This window comes from Conger conger, chromosome 3, assembly GCF_963514075.1.
Source record: "Conger conger chromosome 3, fConCon1.1, whole genome shotgun sequence".
NCBI classification, from domain to species: Eukaryota; Metazoa; Chordata; class Actinopteri; order Anguilliformes; family Congridae; genus Conger; species Conger conger.
The window spans coordinates 74917412-74933156 of NC_083762.1; the positions used below are offsets into that span (position 1 = coordinate 74917412).

General features: G+C 42.2%; 4 protein-coding genes across 4 annotated transcripts; all 4 read right to left on the reverse strand.

Annotated features, from left to right (window-relative positions):
- Positions 1–878: 878 nt before the first annotated feature.
- LOC133123588 (protocadherin gamma-A11-like) lies at positions 879–3305 on the reverse strand. Its single transcript, XM_061234061.1, has one exon. It carries the CDS (start codon positions 3303–3305, stop codon positions 879–881), a length of 2427 nt encoding a protein of 808 aa, XP_061090045.1.
- Positions 3306–3814: 509 nt separating this feature from the next.
- Positions 3815–6826, reverse strand: LOC133123589 (protocadherin gamma-A11-like). Its single transcript, XM_061234062.1, has 2 exons — positions 4427–6826; positions 3815–3838 (listed from the first exon to the last, which is right to left on the reverse strand). The coding sequence occupies exons 1-2, from the start codon at positions 6824–6826 to the stop codon at positions 3815–3817; spliced, it is 2424 nt and encodes an 807-aa protein (XP_061090046.1).
- Positions 6827–9110: 2284 nt separating this feature from the next.
- On the reverse strand, positions 9111–11540 carry LOC133123590 (protocadherin gamma-A11-like). The gene has a single exon (XM_061234064.1). The coding sequence runs from the start codon at positions 11538–11540 to the stop codon at positions 9111–9113; it is 2430 nt and encodes an 809-aa protein (XP_061090048.1).
- A 1548-nt stretch (positions 11541–13088) lies between these two features.
- On the reverse strand, positions 13089–15497 carry LOC133123591 (protocadherin gamma-A11-like). Its single transcript, XM_061234065.1, has one exon. It carries the CDS (start codon positions 15495–15497, stop codon positions 13089–13091), a length of 2409 nt encoding a protein of 802 aa, XP_061090049.1.
- Between the last annotated feature and the right edge of the window lie 248 nt (positions 15498–15745).

The window sequence follows — 15745 nt, forward strand, 5'->3', positions numbered from 1 at the left end:
TCAGAAGAAGCATAAAGCAAGAAATAGTTTTTCTGCTGTCCTCCAGCTTGGTGCTGAAATCTAGAGAGTCACCCGTGGAAGACAAACAGGTAAATATTCATCAAATTCTCCACCACGATGCAATAGCAAAACCACGTTTTGATTTTAGCCCTGATTGAAAAAAAAATCTCCAGAAATAATATTTTCAACCAATTAAATCATAGATTCATATTACCTTGGAAGAGAAAATAATCAAACTTAGTCGCACTTAAAAGCAGAAGACATGTTTCATCGTGGCTATACAGATCAATGTCTCCAGTTCTGGGTGAATTAAAATAAAATATAAGAGTACACTGCTGATTCTGTAGTACTGCCTGCTGAACAATTCAGAATACTGTACATCCCTCAGATCAATAGAAAAATAGACTATCTGAAACTAGATGCATTTAACTACATGCACAACTCCTCCAAATGCAGCTCCCCTAGCTATACATCACAGTGTGCTTTTAAATTAGAGAAACAATGATCCTTAGGTTTTAGATTTGAGGAAATGCAGCTCCTCTTACTGCAAATAAATGCAGTGTGCACAACCTAAGCTATTTGGATAGCATGCCATATATTACCCATGCAAAACGGTTTTCCTAGTTTTCGTTCCAACCATGATAAAACTTCCTTATAGCAAGCCCACGTTGTCATATAAAATGTCGGAAGCGATACGACCCTTGCTTATGTTATGCATTCTGCGTAAAACAAGATTATCTGAGAAATATTACAAAACTGGAATGTCCTGTTAAAACGATTAACTACTAATTCAACTCACAAATGAACTCAATGCATTTGTCAAAAGCAACTGGCTTTAATCCTACACAATCCTAATGCAAGTTGAAAGTGGTAAAGATTTAGAACGGTAGTTTTACCAGAGTGGAGAATTTTGATCCATTCTCTGTCGTCTCGCCCAGCTCACGAGTTTCATTGGGGCTCCTCTTCAGCGTCTGATCAGCGGGCAGCGTGCCGTCATTAAACGACCGAACAAACTTGAAGTCGCTTGTGCGTGAACCAGTCGTTAAGTAAGTGTCATAATTGTAAGAACTGCGAAGTGTTCCTGCTCCGTCCACATCCGCGTAGTTGGGAGGGAAATATGCGCCGGGGATGGCCACTGCGCCGTCAAACAACAGCCTTGGCTTTCTTCTACGGCAAAACTTGACGACCACAATTAGGACAATGAACGTCAAGAAGAAGGTGCACACGGAGACGAGAGCAATGATCAAATAAGAAGTTAATTTGGAACTGTTGTCATAGGACATATCTTTCAGCTCTGGAACTTCTGCCAAATTATCTGAAATCAGTAAATATACTGCGCAGGTTGTCGAGAGAGATGGCTGCCCATTATCTTTCACTGATACAACAAGGTTTTGCTTCATAGTATCAGATTCAGCAATGTCCCTCTGTGCCCTGATCTCTCCACTGTGGAGACCAATGGTGAAAAGACCCGGATCAGTAGATTTCATGATCTGATAGGACAGCCAGGCATTCTGTCCAGAGTCTGCATCCACAGCAATCACCTTGGAAACCAGAGAGCCGGCATGAGCAGCTTTGGGGACCATCTCTGTCATCATGGAGTTACCCAGAGGCGCAGGATATAATATCTGTGGAGAGTTATCATTCTCATCTGTTATGAACACACTCACTGTCGCGTTGCTGCTGAGTGGAGGAGAGCCGTTGTCTCTAGCAATGACCTGTACTTTGAAGCTTCTGAACTGCTCATAATCAAATGATCTGACAGCATGGATCACTCCGGTGTCTCCATTAATGGATACAAACGAGGACACAGGAACACCACTGACCTCACTGGACAGGAGAGAATAGAAAACAGTCCCGTTCTGTCTCCAGTCCGGGTCTCTCGCCCTCACAGAAATAACAGAGGTGCCTGGTTTGTTATTTTCAGTCACATAGGCACTGTACGACTGTTCATCAAATGCAGGTGGATTGTCATTCACATCCGAGATGGATACATGCAGTGTTTTAAAGGACGACAGGGGTGGGGAGCCCTCGTCTGAAGCAGTCAGTGAAATATTGTATTCTGACTGGAGTTCCCGGTCCAGTTCACCGGTTGTTACAATCGAATAATAATTTTTGACAGAAGGCTTCAACTTAAAAGGTACATGTCCTTGAATGGAGCACCGAACTTTACTATTATTGTCTGAATCAATGTCCTGAACATTTATGATACCAACCTCTGTGCCAGGTGGCGCGCTCTCGGGTACGTAGTTAGACAGCGACGTCACAAATATCACTGGTGCATTGTCGTTCACGTCAGTGATGTCGACAATTACTTTGGTCTGAGAAGCGAGCCCAGCTCCGTCTTTCCCTTCAATACGTATTTCATAACTGGACTCTTCTTCGAAGTCAATGGGTCCAGTTACTCGAATTTCCCCAGTTTTCCGGTCAATACTAAATAAATCCTTAGCCTCATCAGAAATGCGAATAAATTCATAAGTCACCTCGCCATTGGCTCCCTCGTCTGCATCACTGGCGCTGACTGTAACCACAACGGAACCTAAAGCAGAATTTTCAGGCAGAGTGACTTCATAAACTGCTTGGGTAAACACGGGTATGTTATCATTAGCATCCAGAACAGTGACGTGTATAACTACAGTACCGGATCTCTGAGGAGTCCCTCCGTCAGCAGCTGTAAGTAATAATGTAACCTCCTGTTGTTCTTCACGATCCAGCTCTTTTTCTAAAACTAACTCACCGTATTTTCCTCCATCTATATTCGTCTGAACAGCCAGAACAAAATGATCATTCCTTTGTAGTGTGTAGCTTTGTACCGCGTTCTGTCCTATATCCGCATCGTGTGCCTCATTCACTGGAAAACGAGCTCCTTTAACAGCAGATTCTGTTATTTCGAGTCGGATAATATCCTTCGGAAAACGAGGCGAGTTGTCATTTATATCCTGAATCTGCACAAGAACACGGTGTAAATCGAATGGACTTTCAAGCACCAGCTCGTATTTTAAATTACACACAGTCTTCTGGCCGCAAAGCTGTTCTCTGTCGATCCTCTCCGCCACAATCAAATCGCCAGAATTCATATTAATGTCACAATAGCGCTTGCTGCTCCCTTCTGCGTTCACACGGGCCTTGCGGTCCAACAGACTTCGAAAATCTACGTCCAGATCTTTAGCAATATTCCCAATGACAGATCCGCGTTTTAGCTCCTCTGGAATAGAATAGCTCACGTCTCCAAACGAAGCTGGCACGGTTAATAGAAAGAGAAACCAGCAGTAACTCGCTCCGGTAACAGAGAAACCTACACCGTCCATTTTCTCAATATGTCTGAATATTCCCATTATCATCGAACTCGTCAGTTAGCAGAAATCTGATTTAGGTTAAGCGGCTCGTACAGTCTGCAGCATGGCGTGTGAATATGGGCTTGGTGTGGCAACAGACTGACTGATTCTGAATAATAGAAAATGAAGGAGGAGTCGCATATGTAACCCGTCTTCGATGGTGAACAGCGACATCTTGAGTTTATTTTTTAAATCCCCTTTTTAAAACAAATAGTTTCCGCGTCCTAAAACACATTATACCGTTGTATATTATAATTAATTTGAAGACGCAATATTTTCTGGCAAACCAGTATTTAAAATGTATGACAAATGAATAAAATACTGAATTGGTCAAATCAAATCTGCCACACAAAAACATTCAAAACCATTCAGATGACACTACTATCAACCTACATACATCCTGTTAACCAGCTATATTTTATTTCAACTAAATTCAGAATAAGTTCAATATTAAACTTACAATATAAAAACTACACACTGACCTAGTTGACCTGTTTTGGATCCAGCTGTTGAGTACGCGTTATAGCTGTATGAAACGGGAGAGCAATATGCGCTGGGAATGGCCACTATGCTGTTCAGCAATAGTTGTCCAAATGAGCTCTGGAACTCCTCTAATTCTTAAGGTTTAAAATTTTGCTGTCACTAAAATCAGCATGTATTTCAGAACCATGGCTACAAGTCCCAAACCCCCCAATAGCACATGATTCAATATAATTGTTAGAACCGTGGTAAGGTACATTCCAAGTGTAAACAAAGTTGATCGATACATAAATTAACTGATGCTTGCTTTATAGTAACATAAAAAACAAAACAACAAATAAAACACACACACAAAGTGCTTAAAACCAATCAGCTTCATAAACACATAATTCAGCACCAGTGATTTGAACAGGGACACTAAAAAGCGGAGTAAATTACAGCCAGGGCGATGTTGAAATACGCAGATGAACTCCACACGTTGAATGTGGACCAACTTTGGCAAATCAAATATGTTAATCCCAGGGAAAATAAAAACGTGCTCACTTTTCATCATTTCAAGAATTACGCACGTGGAATACAAGCTTGGAAAACAAAATAGCAAGTATTAGGCCTACCAGAGTTGCGCATTTGAATCCATCCTCTGCGCTGTCTTTCGTGTCAGTGATTTCATTTGGTTTCCTCAGCGTCTGATCAGTGGGAAGAGTCATGTCATTAAATGACCGAACAAACTTGAAGTCGCTGGTTCGTGAGCCTGTTGTTAAATAGGTGTCGTAATTGTAAGAACTACGGAGAGTTCCTGTTGCATCGACCTCAGCAGGGAAGTAAGCGCTTGGAATGGCGACTGCGCTGTCAAACAAAAGTCTGGGCTTCCTTCTGCTGCAAAACCTTATGGTGACGATAAGAATAATGAAAGTCAAGAAGAAGGTGGAAACGGACACCAGTGCGATGATCAAATATGAAGTTAGTTTAGAATTGTTCTCCTCGTAATGCATGTCCTTCAACTCTGGAACTTCCGCCAAGTTATCCGATATTAATAAATAAACTGAACAGGATGAAGTTAGAGCTGGCTTTCCGTTATCTTTCACGGAGATAACAAGGTTCTGCTTCTGACTATCAGATTCAGAAATGTCTCTCTGCGCCCGGATCTCTCCGCTATGGACAGCAATGGTGAAAAGACCGGGATCGGTTGACTTCACAATAGCATAAGACAGCCATGCATTCTGTCCAGAGTCTGCATCCACAGCAATCACCTTGGAAACCAATGAACCGGCGTGTGCAGCTTTGGGAACAATCTCAGTCATTAAGGAGTTCCCTGTTGGAGCTGGGTATAATATCTGTGGAGAGTTATCATTCTCATCTGTTATGAACACACTCACTGTCACGTTGCTGCTCAGTGGAGGGGAACCGTTGTCTCTGGCAACCACCTGCACTTTGAAGTTCCTGAACTGCTCATAATCAAATGACCAGACGGAATGGATCACCCCGGTATCTCCGTTAATTGATAGAAACGAGGACACAGGAACACCGCTGACCTCACTGGACAAGAGGGAATAGAAAACTGTACCGTTCTGCCTCCAGTCCGGGTCTCTCGCCCTCACAGAAATAACAGAGGTGCCCGGTTTGTTATTTTCAGTCACATAGGCGCTGTACGACTGCTCGTCAAACAACGGCGGATTGTCATTCACGTCTGACACAGATAACTGCACAGTCTTTGAGGAAGACAACGGAGGGGAGCCCTCATCTGTAGCTGTAATTGTGATGTTGTAATCAGACACGAGTTCGCGGTCGAGTTCGCTTGTCGTTACCAATGAGTAATAATTTTTGATGGAGGGGACTAACTTGAAAGGGACATTTTGCTGAATGGAGCAGCGGACCTGTCGATTTTCCCCTGAATCTTTATCCTGGACATTAATTATGCCCACCTCTGTGCCCGGTATTGCGCTTTCTGTGATTGGGTTCTTCAAAGATTTTAAATGTATCACCGGGCTGTTGTCATTCATATCAGTAATTTCTATAATAACCTTGGTATGAGATGCAAGTCCAGCACCATCTTTGCCTTCGATGCGCATCTCGTAAACAGACTCTTCTTCGAAATCTATTGTTCCGGATATTCGGATTTCTCCTGTTTTGTGGTTAATAGAAAATACTTTTTTAGTTTTATCTGATATACGACTGAAATCATACGTCACTTCACCATTGGCTCCCTCGTCTGCATCGGTGGCGCTGACTGCAACCACTACAGAACCTAGGGGAGGATTTTCTGGCAGACTGACTTCATAAACGGCCTGGCTAAACACGGGGATATTATCATTAGCATCGAGCACAGCGATGTGCACAACTACAGTACCAGATCTCTGTGGAGTCCCTCCGTCATTAGCAGTAAGTAATAATGTAAGCTCTTTCTGTTCTTCACGATCCAGCTCCCTTTCTAAAACTAACTCACCGTATTTCCCTCCGTCTGTGTTCGTATGGACGGCTAACACAAAGTGATCGTTTCTTTGTAGTGTGTAGCTTTGAACTGCGTTCTGTCCTATATCCGCATCGTGGGCCTCGTCCAAAGGGAAGCGAGCGCCTTTAACTGCCGATTCCTGTATTTCTAACTTGATCAATTCTCTAGCAAACGTTGGTGGATTATCATTGATATCCTGAATTTGAAGGGTAATGCGATGCAACTCCAAAGGATCCTCCAATACCAGCTCATATTTAAGGGGACAAGACGCTTTCTCACCGCATAACTCCTCTCGGTCAATCCTTTCAGACACAATGAAATCACCAGAATTGAGATTGATATCACAAAAACGTCGGTGGCCACCGTCAGTATCTAGACGAGCTTTGCGAGCAGATAGACTTGTAACATCCACACCGATGTCCTTTGCAATATTTCCGATGATAGATCCGCGTTTCATCTCCTCCGGAACAGAATAGCTCACATCTCCAAAGCAGGGCAGGGCAGAAATCAGAAAGAAAACCAAACCGCACGCCAGGTTGCTTAAAGACGATTTTTTGTCGCCCATCTTCAGACAGAAACGGCAGATAATTCCTGTTTTAATCCAATCGCTGAACCCTATCTAATATACAGGACGAGATCCCGTTCCCATAAAATAGAATTCAAAGCAAAAGCAAAAACATGTTCGGTCTGAATGGTAAAATGATTTTGTCTTCTGAAGCAGTGACTCTCCTCCCTCTGAACATTATAATATTGGGGGATAACATCCCTTAGCTGGTGAATAGCGACACTGTGAGTATTGTGAAAGAACTGCATATAGCAGGCAATTTTAATGAATTCTGAAGAAGATTGAAATTCCACAAGTACAGTGGATTTCTTTTATATTGTCTTCAGACGCTCAAATTTTATGTAGACCATTGGAAATCGAGTGTAACCGTTTCTTATGAAATCTTAACAATTCCAATATTCAATTCGAACTCAAAGCAAGCAATGCCATAAAACCATCTCCAAAACTGTCTGTCTTGGAGTGCACTTTGTTCAAAGAATATAATTAAAATCCGATTAATCCTAATTGGCCCTTTGGTATATCGAAAGTAACTATATTTACATAAATGGTGCTATACAATTAATAACTTCTCAGAGGAGTTCCAATAAATTAAATATTAAAATGTTAAAATATTGAACTTATACACTCATCTGCTATTGTTCTAATAAACTCAAGTCCAAATCAAGTGTTTGCAAATGTTGAAATAGTTGCATCAGGTGGGTTTGACGAATCAATACCATATGCTTATCAGCCAACAAATCAATACGTTAAATGTGTCACTATGTAAAACAATATGTGTTGTTTGGTTTGTCCACGGTGTGTAAGGAGGGAGATGTAATAAAAATACAAATAAAAAATCCCATGAATGGACAAGACCACTCAGTACAAATCCTTCCAGAAAAGACTAAAATACATTCAATATCAAATTGAAGAACAACCGTAAAGTGTGAAATCGAAAAAAAGCTAAACTTTCTAATCGAATGCAAACATATCTATAGATATTTGTAAAGGCTCATTTCTATACAGCCAAACAGGCAATAACATTTTGAAACACGCTTGCAACCTAAAAGAAGTAAACAAAGGCAAACATGTCTTTCAGTAGTTATTCTAAATGTTTGCTCCCAGTAAACCACCTGTGGTGTAAGAAATTCAGATTAAATTTTATGATCAGCAGTGACATATTCTGAAATAGAATTGCATAGGTTCACCCTACACCAATGCAAATGTGCACAGTAACATGGTTGCTTATTTACATATATATTTGATAAGAAAGTCGTCCACATCAGGTGGCAGCAAAAATACTTTCAGCAAAAATAAAATGTGATGATGAAGCCAGGCTGGTTAACTGAGAGAGAAAGTAGAACAACAGAGAGAATGGTGTCCCATCCATGGATAATAAAGGAAGGTCACTCAATAAAACTCACAATGGTGAATCAAACTTTACTCACGTGAATTATTGAGAAATTAAATGGCAAAAAATAAGAGACAAAAGGAAAAAATCCACAACTCTGCCTCAGCAGAAGAAAGATTATGGTGACAAATTAAGTGTTGCCGCTGTCCACCAGCATGGTGCTGAAATGTAAGACAGAAGTAACCAGTGGAGGACAAACAGATACATATTCATCAAATTCTCCACCACAATACAAAAGCAAAACTACATTTCGATTTTAGCCCTGACTTTTACAAAAGTTCCGGGCTTATTAAAATAAAATATAAGAGCACAGTGCTAATTCTGTAGTATTGTGTGCTGAACTACCCAGAATACTGTACATGCCTCAGATCAATAGAAAAATAGGACAGATTATCTGAAACGACATGCGTTCAACTACATGCACAACTCCTCCAAGTGCAGTTCTCCTAGCTATGCATCACATGAGCTTTTAAATGAGAGAAACAATGATCCTTAGGTTTTAGATTTGAGGAAATGCAGTCCCCTTTATTGTAAAGGAATGCAGTGTACACAACCTAAGCTCTCTGGATAGCATGCCATATATTACCATACAAAACGGTATTCATGATCATGTGTACCCCGTGTATCCTAGTTTTCGTTTCAACCATGATAAAACTTCCTTAGAGCAAGCCATGAAATATCACCCACGTTGTCATATAAAATGTCGGAAGCGACGCTTGTTTATGTTATGCATTCTGCGTAAAACAAGATTACCTGATAAATATTACAAATATGGAATGTCCTATGAAAACGAATAACGACTAATAAAACTCACAAAAACGAGCTCAATACATTTGTCAAAAGCAAATGGCTTAAATCCGACACAATCTTTTGCAAGTTGAAAGTGGTAAAGATTTAGAACGGTAGTTTTACCAGAGTGGAGAAATTTGATCCATCCTCTGTCGTCTCGCCCAGCTCACTAGTTTCATGGGGGCTCCTCTTCAGCGTCTGATCAGCGTGCAGCGTGCCGTCATTAAACGACCGAACAAACTTGAAGTCGCTTGTGCGTGAACCCGTAGTTAAGTAAGTGTCATAATTGTAAGAACTGCGTAGTGTTCCTGCTCCGTCCACATCCGCGTAGTTGGGAGGGAAATATGCGCCGGGGATGGCCACTGCGCCGTCAAACAACAGTCTAGGCTTCCGTCTACGGCAAAACTTCACGACCACAATTAGGATAATGAACGTCAAGAAGAAGGTGGAAACAGAGACGAGAGCTATGATCAAATATGAAGTTAATTTGGAGCTGTTGTCCTCATAGGACATGTCTTTCAGCTCTGGAACTTCTGCTAAATTATCTGAAATCAGTAAATATACTGCGCAGGTTGTTGAGAGGGATGGCTGTCCATTATCTTTCACTGATACAACAAGGTTTTGCTTCATAGTATCAGATTCAGCAATGTCCCGCTGCGCCCTGATCTCTCCACTGTGGAGACCAATGGTGAAAAGTCCCGGATCAGTAGATTTCAGGATCTGATAGGACAGCCAGGCGTTCTGTCCAGAGTCTGCATCCACAGCGATCACCTTAGATACTAGTGATCCTGCATGAGCAGCTTTGGGGACCATCTCAGTCATTATGGAATTCCTGAGAGGCGCAGGATATAGTATCTGTGGAGAGTTATCATTTTCATCTGTTATGAACACACTCACTGTCACATTGCTGCTGAGTGGAGGGGAACCGTTGTCTCTGGCAACAACCTGCACTTTGAAGCTTCTAAACTGCTCATAATCAAATGATCTGACAGCGTGGATCACTCCGGTGTCTCCATTAATGGATAGAAACGAGGACACAGGAACACCGCTGACCTCACTGGACAAGAGAGAATAGAAAACAGTCCCGTTCTGTCTCCAGTCCGGGTCTCTTGCCCTCACAGAAATAACAGAGGTGCCCGGTTTGTTATTTTCAGTCACATAGGCGCTGTAAGATTGCTCGTCAAATGCAGGTGGATTGTCATTCACATCCGAGATGGATACATGCAGTGTTTTAAAGAACGACAGGGGCGGGGAGCCCTCGTCTGAAGCAGTCAGTGAAATATTGTATTCTGACTGGAGTTCCCGGTCCAGTTCACCGGTTGTTACAATCGAATAATAATTTTTGACAGAAGGCTTCAATTTAAAAGGTACATGTCCTCGAATAGAGCACCGAACTTGACTATTATCGTCTGAATCTAGGTCTTGAACATTTATGATACCAATCTCTGTACCAGGTGGCGCGCTCTCCGCTATTGAGTTAGACAATGACGTCACAAATATCACCGGTGCATTGTCGTTCACATCAGTGATGTCGACAATAACTTTGGTCTGCGAAGCGAGTCCAGCTCCGTCTTTCCCTTCAATACGCATTTCATAACTGGACTCTTCTTCGAAGTCAATGGGTCCAGTCACTGTAATTTCCCCAGTTTTGCGATCAAGGCTAAATAAATCCTTAGCCTCGGTGGAAATGCGACTGAATTCATAAGTCACCGCGCCATTGGCTCCCTCGTCTGCATCACTGGCGCTGACTGCTACCACTACGGCACCAACAGGAGAATTTTCTGGCAGACTGACTTCATAAACTGCTTGGCTAAACACGGGTATGTTATCATTAGCATCCAGGACAATGACGAGTATAACTACAGTACCGGATCTCTGTGGAGTCCCTCCGTCAGATGCTGTAAGTAATAATGTTACCTCCTGCTGTTCTTCGCGATCCAGCTCTTTTTCTAAAACTAACTCTGAGTATTTCCCTCCATCTACATTGGTCTGAACAGCTAGAACAAAATGATCGTTCCTTTGTAGTGTGTAGCTTTGTACCGCGTTCTGTCCTATATCCGCATCGTGTGCCTCATTCACAGGAAAGCGGGCGCCTTTAACAGCAGATTCGTGGATTTCTAGTCGGATCATATCCTTCGAGAACTGAGGCGAGTTGTCATTTATATCCTGAATCTGCACAACAACACGATGTAAATCGAAGGGACGTTCAAGCACCAGCTCGTATTTTAAATTACAAACAGTCCTCTGGCCGCAAAGCTGTTCCCTGTCGATCCTCTCTGCCACAATCAAATTGCCAGAATTCAGATTGATGTCACAATAGCGCTTGCTGCTCCCTTCTGCGTTTAAACGGGCCTTGCGGTCCGACAGACTTTTAAAATCCACGTCGAGATCTTTTGCAATATTCCCAATGACAGATCCGCGTTTTAGCTCCTCTGGAATAGAATAGCTCACGTCTGCAAACGAAGCTGGCACGGTTAATACAAAGAGAAACCAGCAGTAACTCGCTCCGGTAACAGAGAAGCATCCACCGTCCATTTTCTCAATATGTCTGAATATTCCCATAATAATCGAACTACGTCAGTTAGCAGAAATCTGAGTTAGGTTAAGCGGCTCGTACAGTCTGCAGCATGGCGGGTGAATATGGGCTTGGTGTGGCAACAGACCGACTGGTTCTGAATAATAAAAAAGGAGGAGGAGGCGCATATATAACCTGTCATCGATGGTGAACAGCGACATCTTGAGTTTATTTTTAAATGCCCTAACAAAATAAAAAATACTTTCCGTGTCCTACAATATATTATACCGTTACATTGTGTGTTACGCAATCAAAATTGTCATATCATATCATTTTATAATTGATTTTAAGACGCAATATTTTTCGATAAACCAGAATTTTAAATGTATTACAACAGATATCCTACATTTACAGATTGTAGGGTAATTCGGTATCCTATGTATACATGCAAATATTTGCAATGTGGATATCTTTCATTACTCGTGAGGCATATACTAGCCTACTTGTATCAAATAGTGTTTTCAAGAGTTATTTCTGACAATATTGTCAAATACAGCAGTCTGGGCACGTAAGATGCAATATTTAGTTGTGCCACTGTTCTTGGAACAATGGTCTAATATTCTGCCACATCACAAAAGCATGAAAATGAATTATGGTTAAGCAAATATTTCGACAGGTTAATTACAGATTAGGCTACGGTATTCAGAATTGAAATAGCAAAATGCTACTTACAATGGCAAAATATTTGAATGCTCTAAACTGGAAAAAAGTGAAATCTTTCCTCAGTGGCATTCAGGAGCGACTGCTTGAATCAGGCGCGGGGTAGACATTATTTGTAATGTGGTTTCTTCTGCTTCCGTGAGCTACGGTTGCATCCAAATTATATCCATGAAGCTTTACCACGGTTAAAATCCATGCAGCGCCGCGACCACTGCCTTCTCTTATACAAGTGGCTCCATTTGCCTAAATCAGCCAAGTATAAAATTGAAAATTGAAATGGTAAAATACCAACCTGCCAAACAAGAACATTCAAAACCATTCATATGACATTTCAATCAGCCTGTATGGCCGACATTGTGTTAACCAGCTATCTTGTTTCAAATAATATCTGAACAAGTTCAACATTAAACGTACAATATACGAACTACACATTTACTCTATAACCTGTTTCAGCTTCTGACGGACAGCTTGACATCATTGAAAGAACTGACAGGGGCGAAGTCGCCGGTGCGCGTGCCAGCTGTTGAGTACGCGTCAAAGCAGTATGAAATGGGAGGGAAATATGCGCTGGAAATGGCCACTGTGCTGTTTGTAGACCAAATGACCAAGAACAACAGCAGTCAATCTTAACGCACTTTGGACCACTTCATCTATTTATTAAGGTTTAAAAATTGTGGTTACACTAATATCAACCACTAACTCAGGACCACGGTCACAGGGCCTCTGTTCCAAACCCTCCAACAGTACAGCCTTAAATATCATTGTTAGAACCGTAGTAGGAAACATTACATGAACTGCTGTTTGATTTATAGTTACAGAAAAAAACACAGAATGCTGAAAACCAAGTATTAGCCTACCAGAGTTGCGCAATTGAATCCATCCTCTGCGCTGTCTTTCGTGTCAGTGATTTCATTTGGTTTCCTCAGCGTCTGATCGGTGGGAAGAGTCATGTCATTAAATGACCGAACAAACTTGAAGTCGCTGGTTCGTGAGCCTGTTGTTAAATAGGTGTCGTAATTGTAAGAACTACGGAGAGTTCCCGTTGCATCGACCTCAGCAGGGAAGTAAGCGCTTGGAATGGCGACTGCGCTGTCAAACAAAAGTCTGGGCTTCCTTCTGCTGCAAAACCTTATGGTGACGATAAGAATAATGAAAGTCAAGAAGAAGGTGGAAACGGAGACCAGTGCGATGATCAAATATGAAGTTAGTTTAGAATTGTTCTCCTCGTAATGCATGTCCTTCAACTCTGGAACTTCCGCCAAGTTATCCGATATTAATAAATAAACTGAACAGGATGAAGTTAGAGCTGGCTTTCCGTTATCTTTCACGGAGATAACAAGGTTCTGCTTCTGACTATCAGATTCAGAAATGTCTCTCTGCGCCCGGATCTCTCCGCTATGGACAGCAATGGTGAAAAGACCCGGATCGGTTGACTTCACAATAGCATAAGACAGCCATGCATTCTGTCCAGAGTCTGCATCCACAGCAATCACCTTGGAAACCAAAGAACCGGCGTGTGCAGCTTTGGGAACAATCTCAGTCATTAAGGAGTTTCCTGTTGGAGCTGGGTATAATATCTGTGGAGAGTTATCATTCTCATCTGTTATGAACACACTCACTGTCACGTTGCTGCTCAGTGGAGGGGAACCGTTGTCTCTGGCAACCACCTGCACTTTGAAGTTCCTGAACTGCTCATAATCAAATGACCTGACGGAATGGATCACCCCGGTATCTCCGTTAATTGATAGAAACGAGGACACAGGAACACCGCTGACCTCACTGGACAAGAGGGAATAGAAAACTGTACCGTTCTGCCTCCAGTCCGGGTCTCTCGCCCTCACAGAAATAACAGAGGTGCCCGGTTTGTTATTTTCAGTCACATAGGCGCTGTACGACTGCTCGTCAAACAACGGCGGATTGTCATTCACGTCTGACACAGATAACTGCACAGTTTTTGAGGAAGACAACGGAGGGGAGCCCTCATCTGTAGCTGTAATTGTGATGTTGTAATCAGACACCAGTTCGCGGTCGAGTTCGCTTGTCGTTACCAATGAGTAATAATTTTTGATGGAGGGGACTAACTTGAAAGGAACATTTTGCTGAATGGAGCAGCGGACCTGTCGATTTTCCCCTGAATCTTTATCCTGGACATTAATTATGCCCACCTCTGTGCCCGGTATTGCGCTTTCTGTGATTGGGTTCTTCAAAGATTTTAAATGTATCACCGGGCTGTTGTCATTCATATCAGTAATTTCTATAATAACCTTGGTATGAGATGCAAGTCCAGCTCCATCTTTGCCTTCGATGCGCATCTCGTAAACAGACTCTTCTTCGAAATCTATTGTTCCGGATATTCGGATTTCTCCTGTTTTGTGGTTAATAGAAAATACTTTTTTAGTTTTATCTGATATACGACTGAAATCATACGTCACTTCACCATTGGCTCCCTCGTCTGCATCGGTGGCGCTGACTGCAACCACTACAGAACCTAGGGGAGGATTTTCTGGCAGACTGACTTCATAAACGGCCTGGCTAAACACGGGGATATTATCATTAGCATCGAGCACAGCGATGTGCACAACTACAGTACCAGATCTCTGTGGAGTCCCTCCGTCATTAGCAGTAAGTAATAATGTAAGCTCTTTCTGTTCTTCACGATCCAGCTCCCTTTCTAAAACTAACTCACCGTATTTCCCTCCGTCTGTGTTCGTATGGACGGCTAACACAAAGTGATCGTTTCTTTGTAGTGTGTAGCTTTGAACTGCGTTCTGTCCTATATCCGCATCGTGGGCCTCGTCCAAAGGGAAGCGAGCGCCTTTAACTGCCGATTCCTGTATTTCTAACTTGATCAATTCTCTAGCAAACGTTGGTGGATTATCATTGATATCCTGAATTTGAAGGGTAATGCGATGCAACTCCAAAGGATCCTCCAATACCAGCTCATATTTAAGGGGACAAGACGCTTTCTCACCGCATAACTCCTCTCGGTCAATCCTTTCAGACACAATGAAATCGCCAGAATTGAGATTGATATCACAAAAACGTCGGTGGCCACCGTCAGTATCTAGACGAGCTTTGCGAGCAGATAGACTTGTAACATCCACACCGATGTCCTTTGCAATATTTCCGATGATAGATCCGCGTTTCATCTCCTCCGGAACAGAATAGCTCACATCTCCAAAGCAGGGCAGGGCAAGAATAAGAAAGAAAACCAAACCGCACGTCGGATTGGCAAAATATGATTTTTTGTGGTCCATCTTTAGACAGAAACGGCAGAGAATTCCTACTGTAATCCAATCTCTGAACCCTATAAAATATACACGAGATCCCGTTCCCACAAAATAGTATTCAGACTTAAAGCAAATACATGTACGCTCCGTATGGTAAAATGATTTCGTGTTCTGAAGCAGTGACTCTCCTCCCTCTGAATATTATAATATTGGGGGATAACGTCCCTTAGCTGGTGAATAGCGACACTGTGAGTATTGTGAAAGAACTGCATATA

Coding starts and splice junctions, on each gene's coding strand:
- LOC133123591 (XM_061234065.1), bottom strand. CDS start 15,497: ATGGACCACAAAAAATCATATTTTGCCAATCCGACGTGCGGTTTGGTT.
- LOC133123588 (XM_061234061.1), bottom strand. CDS start 3,305: ATGGACGGTGTAGGTTTCTCTGTTACCGGAGCGAGTTACTGCTGGTTT.
- LOC133123590 (XM_061234064.1), bottom strand. CDS start 11,540: ATGGACGGTGGATGCTTCTCTGTTACCGGAGCGAGTTACTGCTGGTTT.
- LOC133123589 (XM_061234062.1), bottom strand. CDS start 6,826: ATGGGCGACAAAAAATCGTCTTTAAGCAACCTGGCGTGCGGTTTGGTT. Junction 3,839..4,426: donor GATTCAAATGCGCAACTCTG/GTAGGCCTAATA, acceptor CGTACTCAACAG/CTGGATCCAAAACAGGTCAA.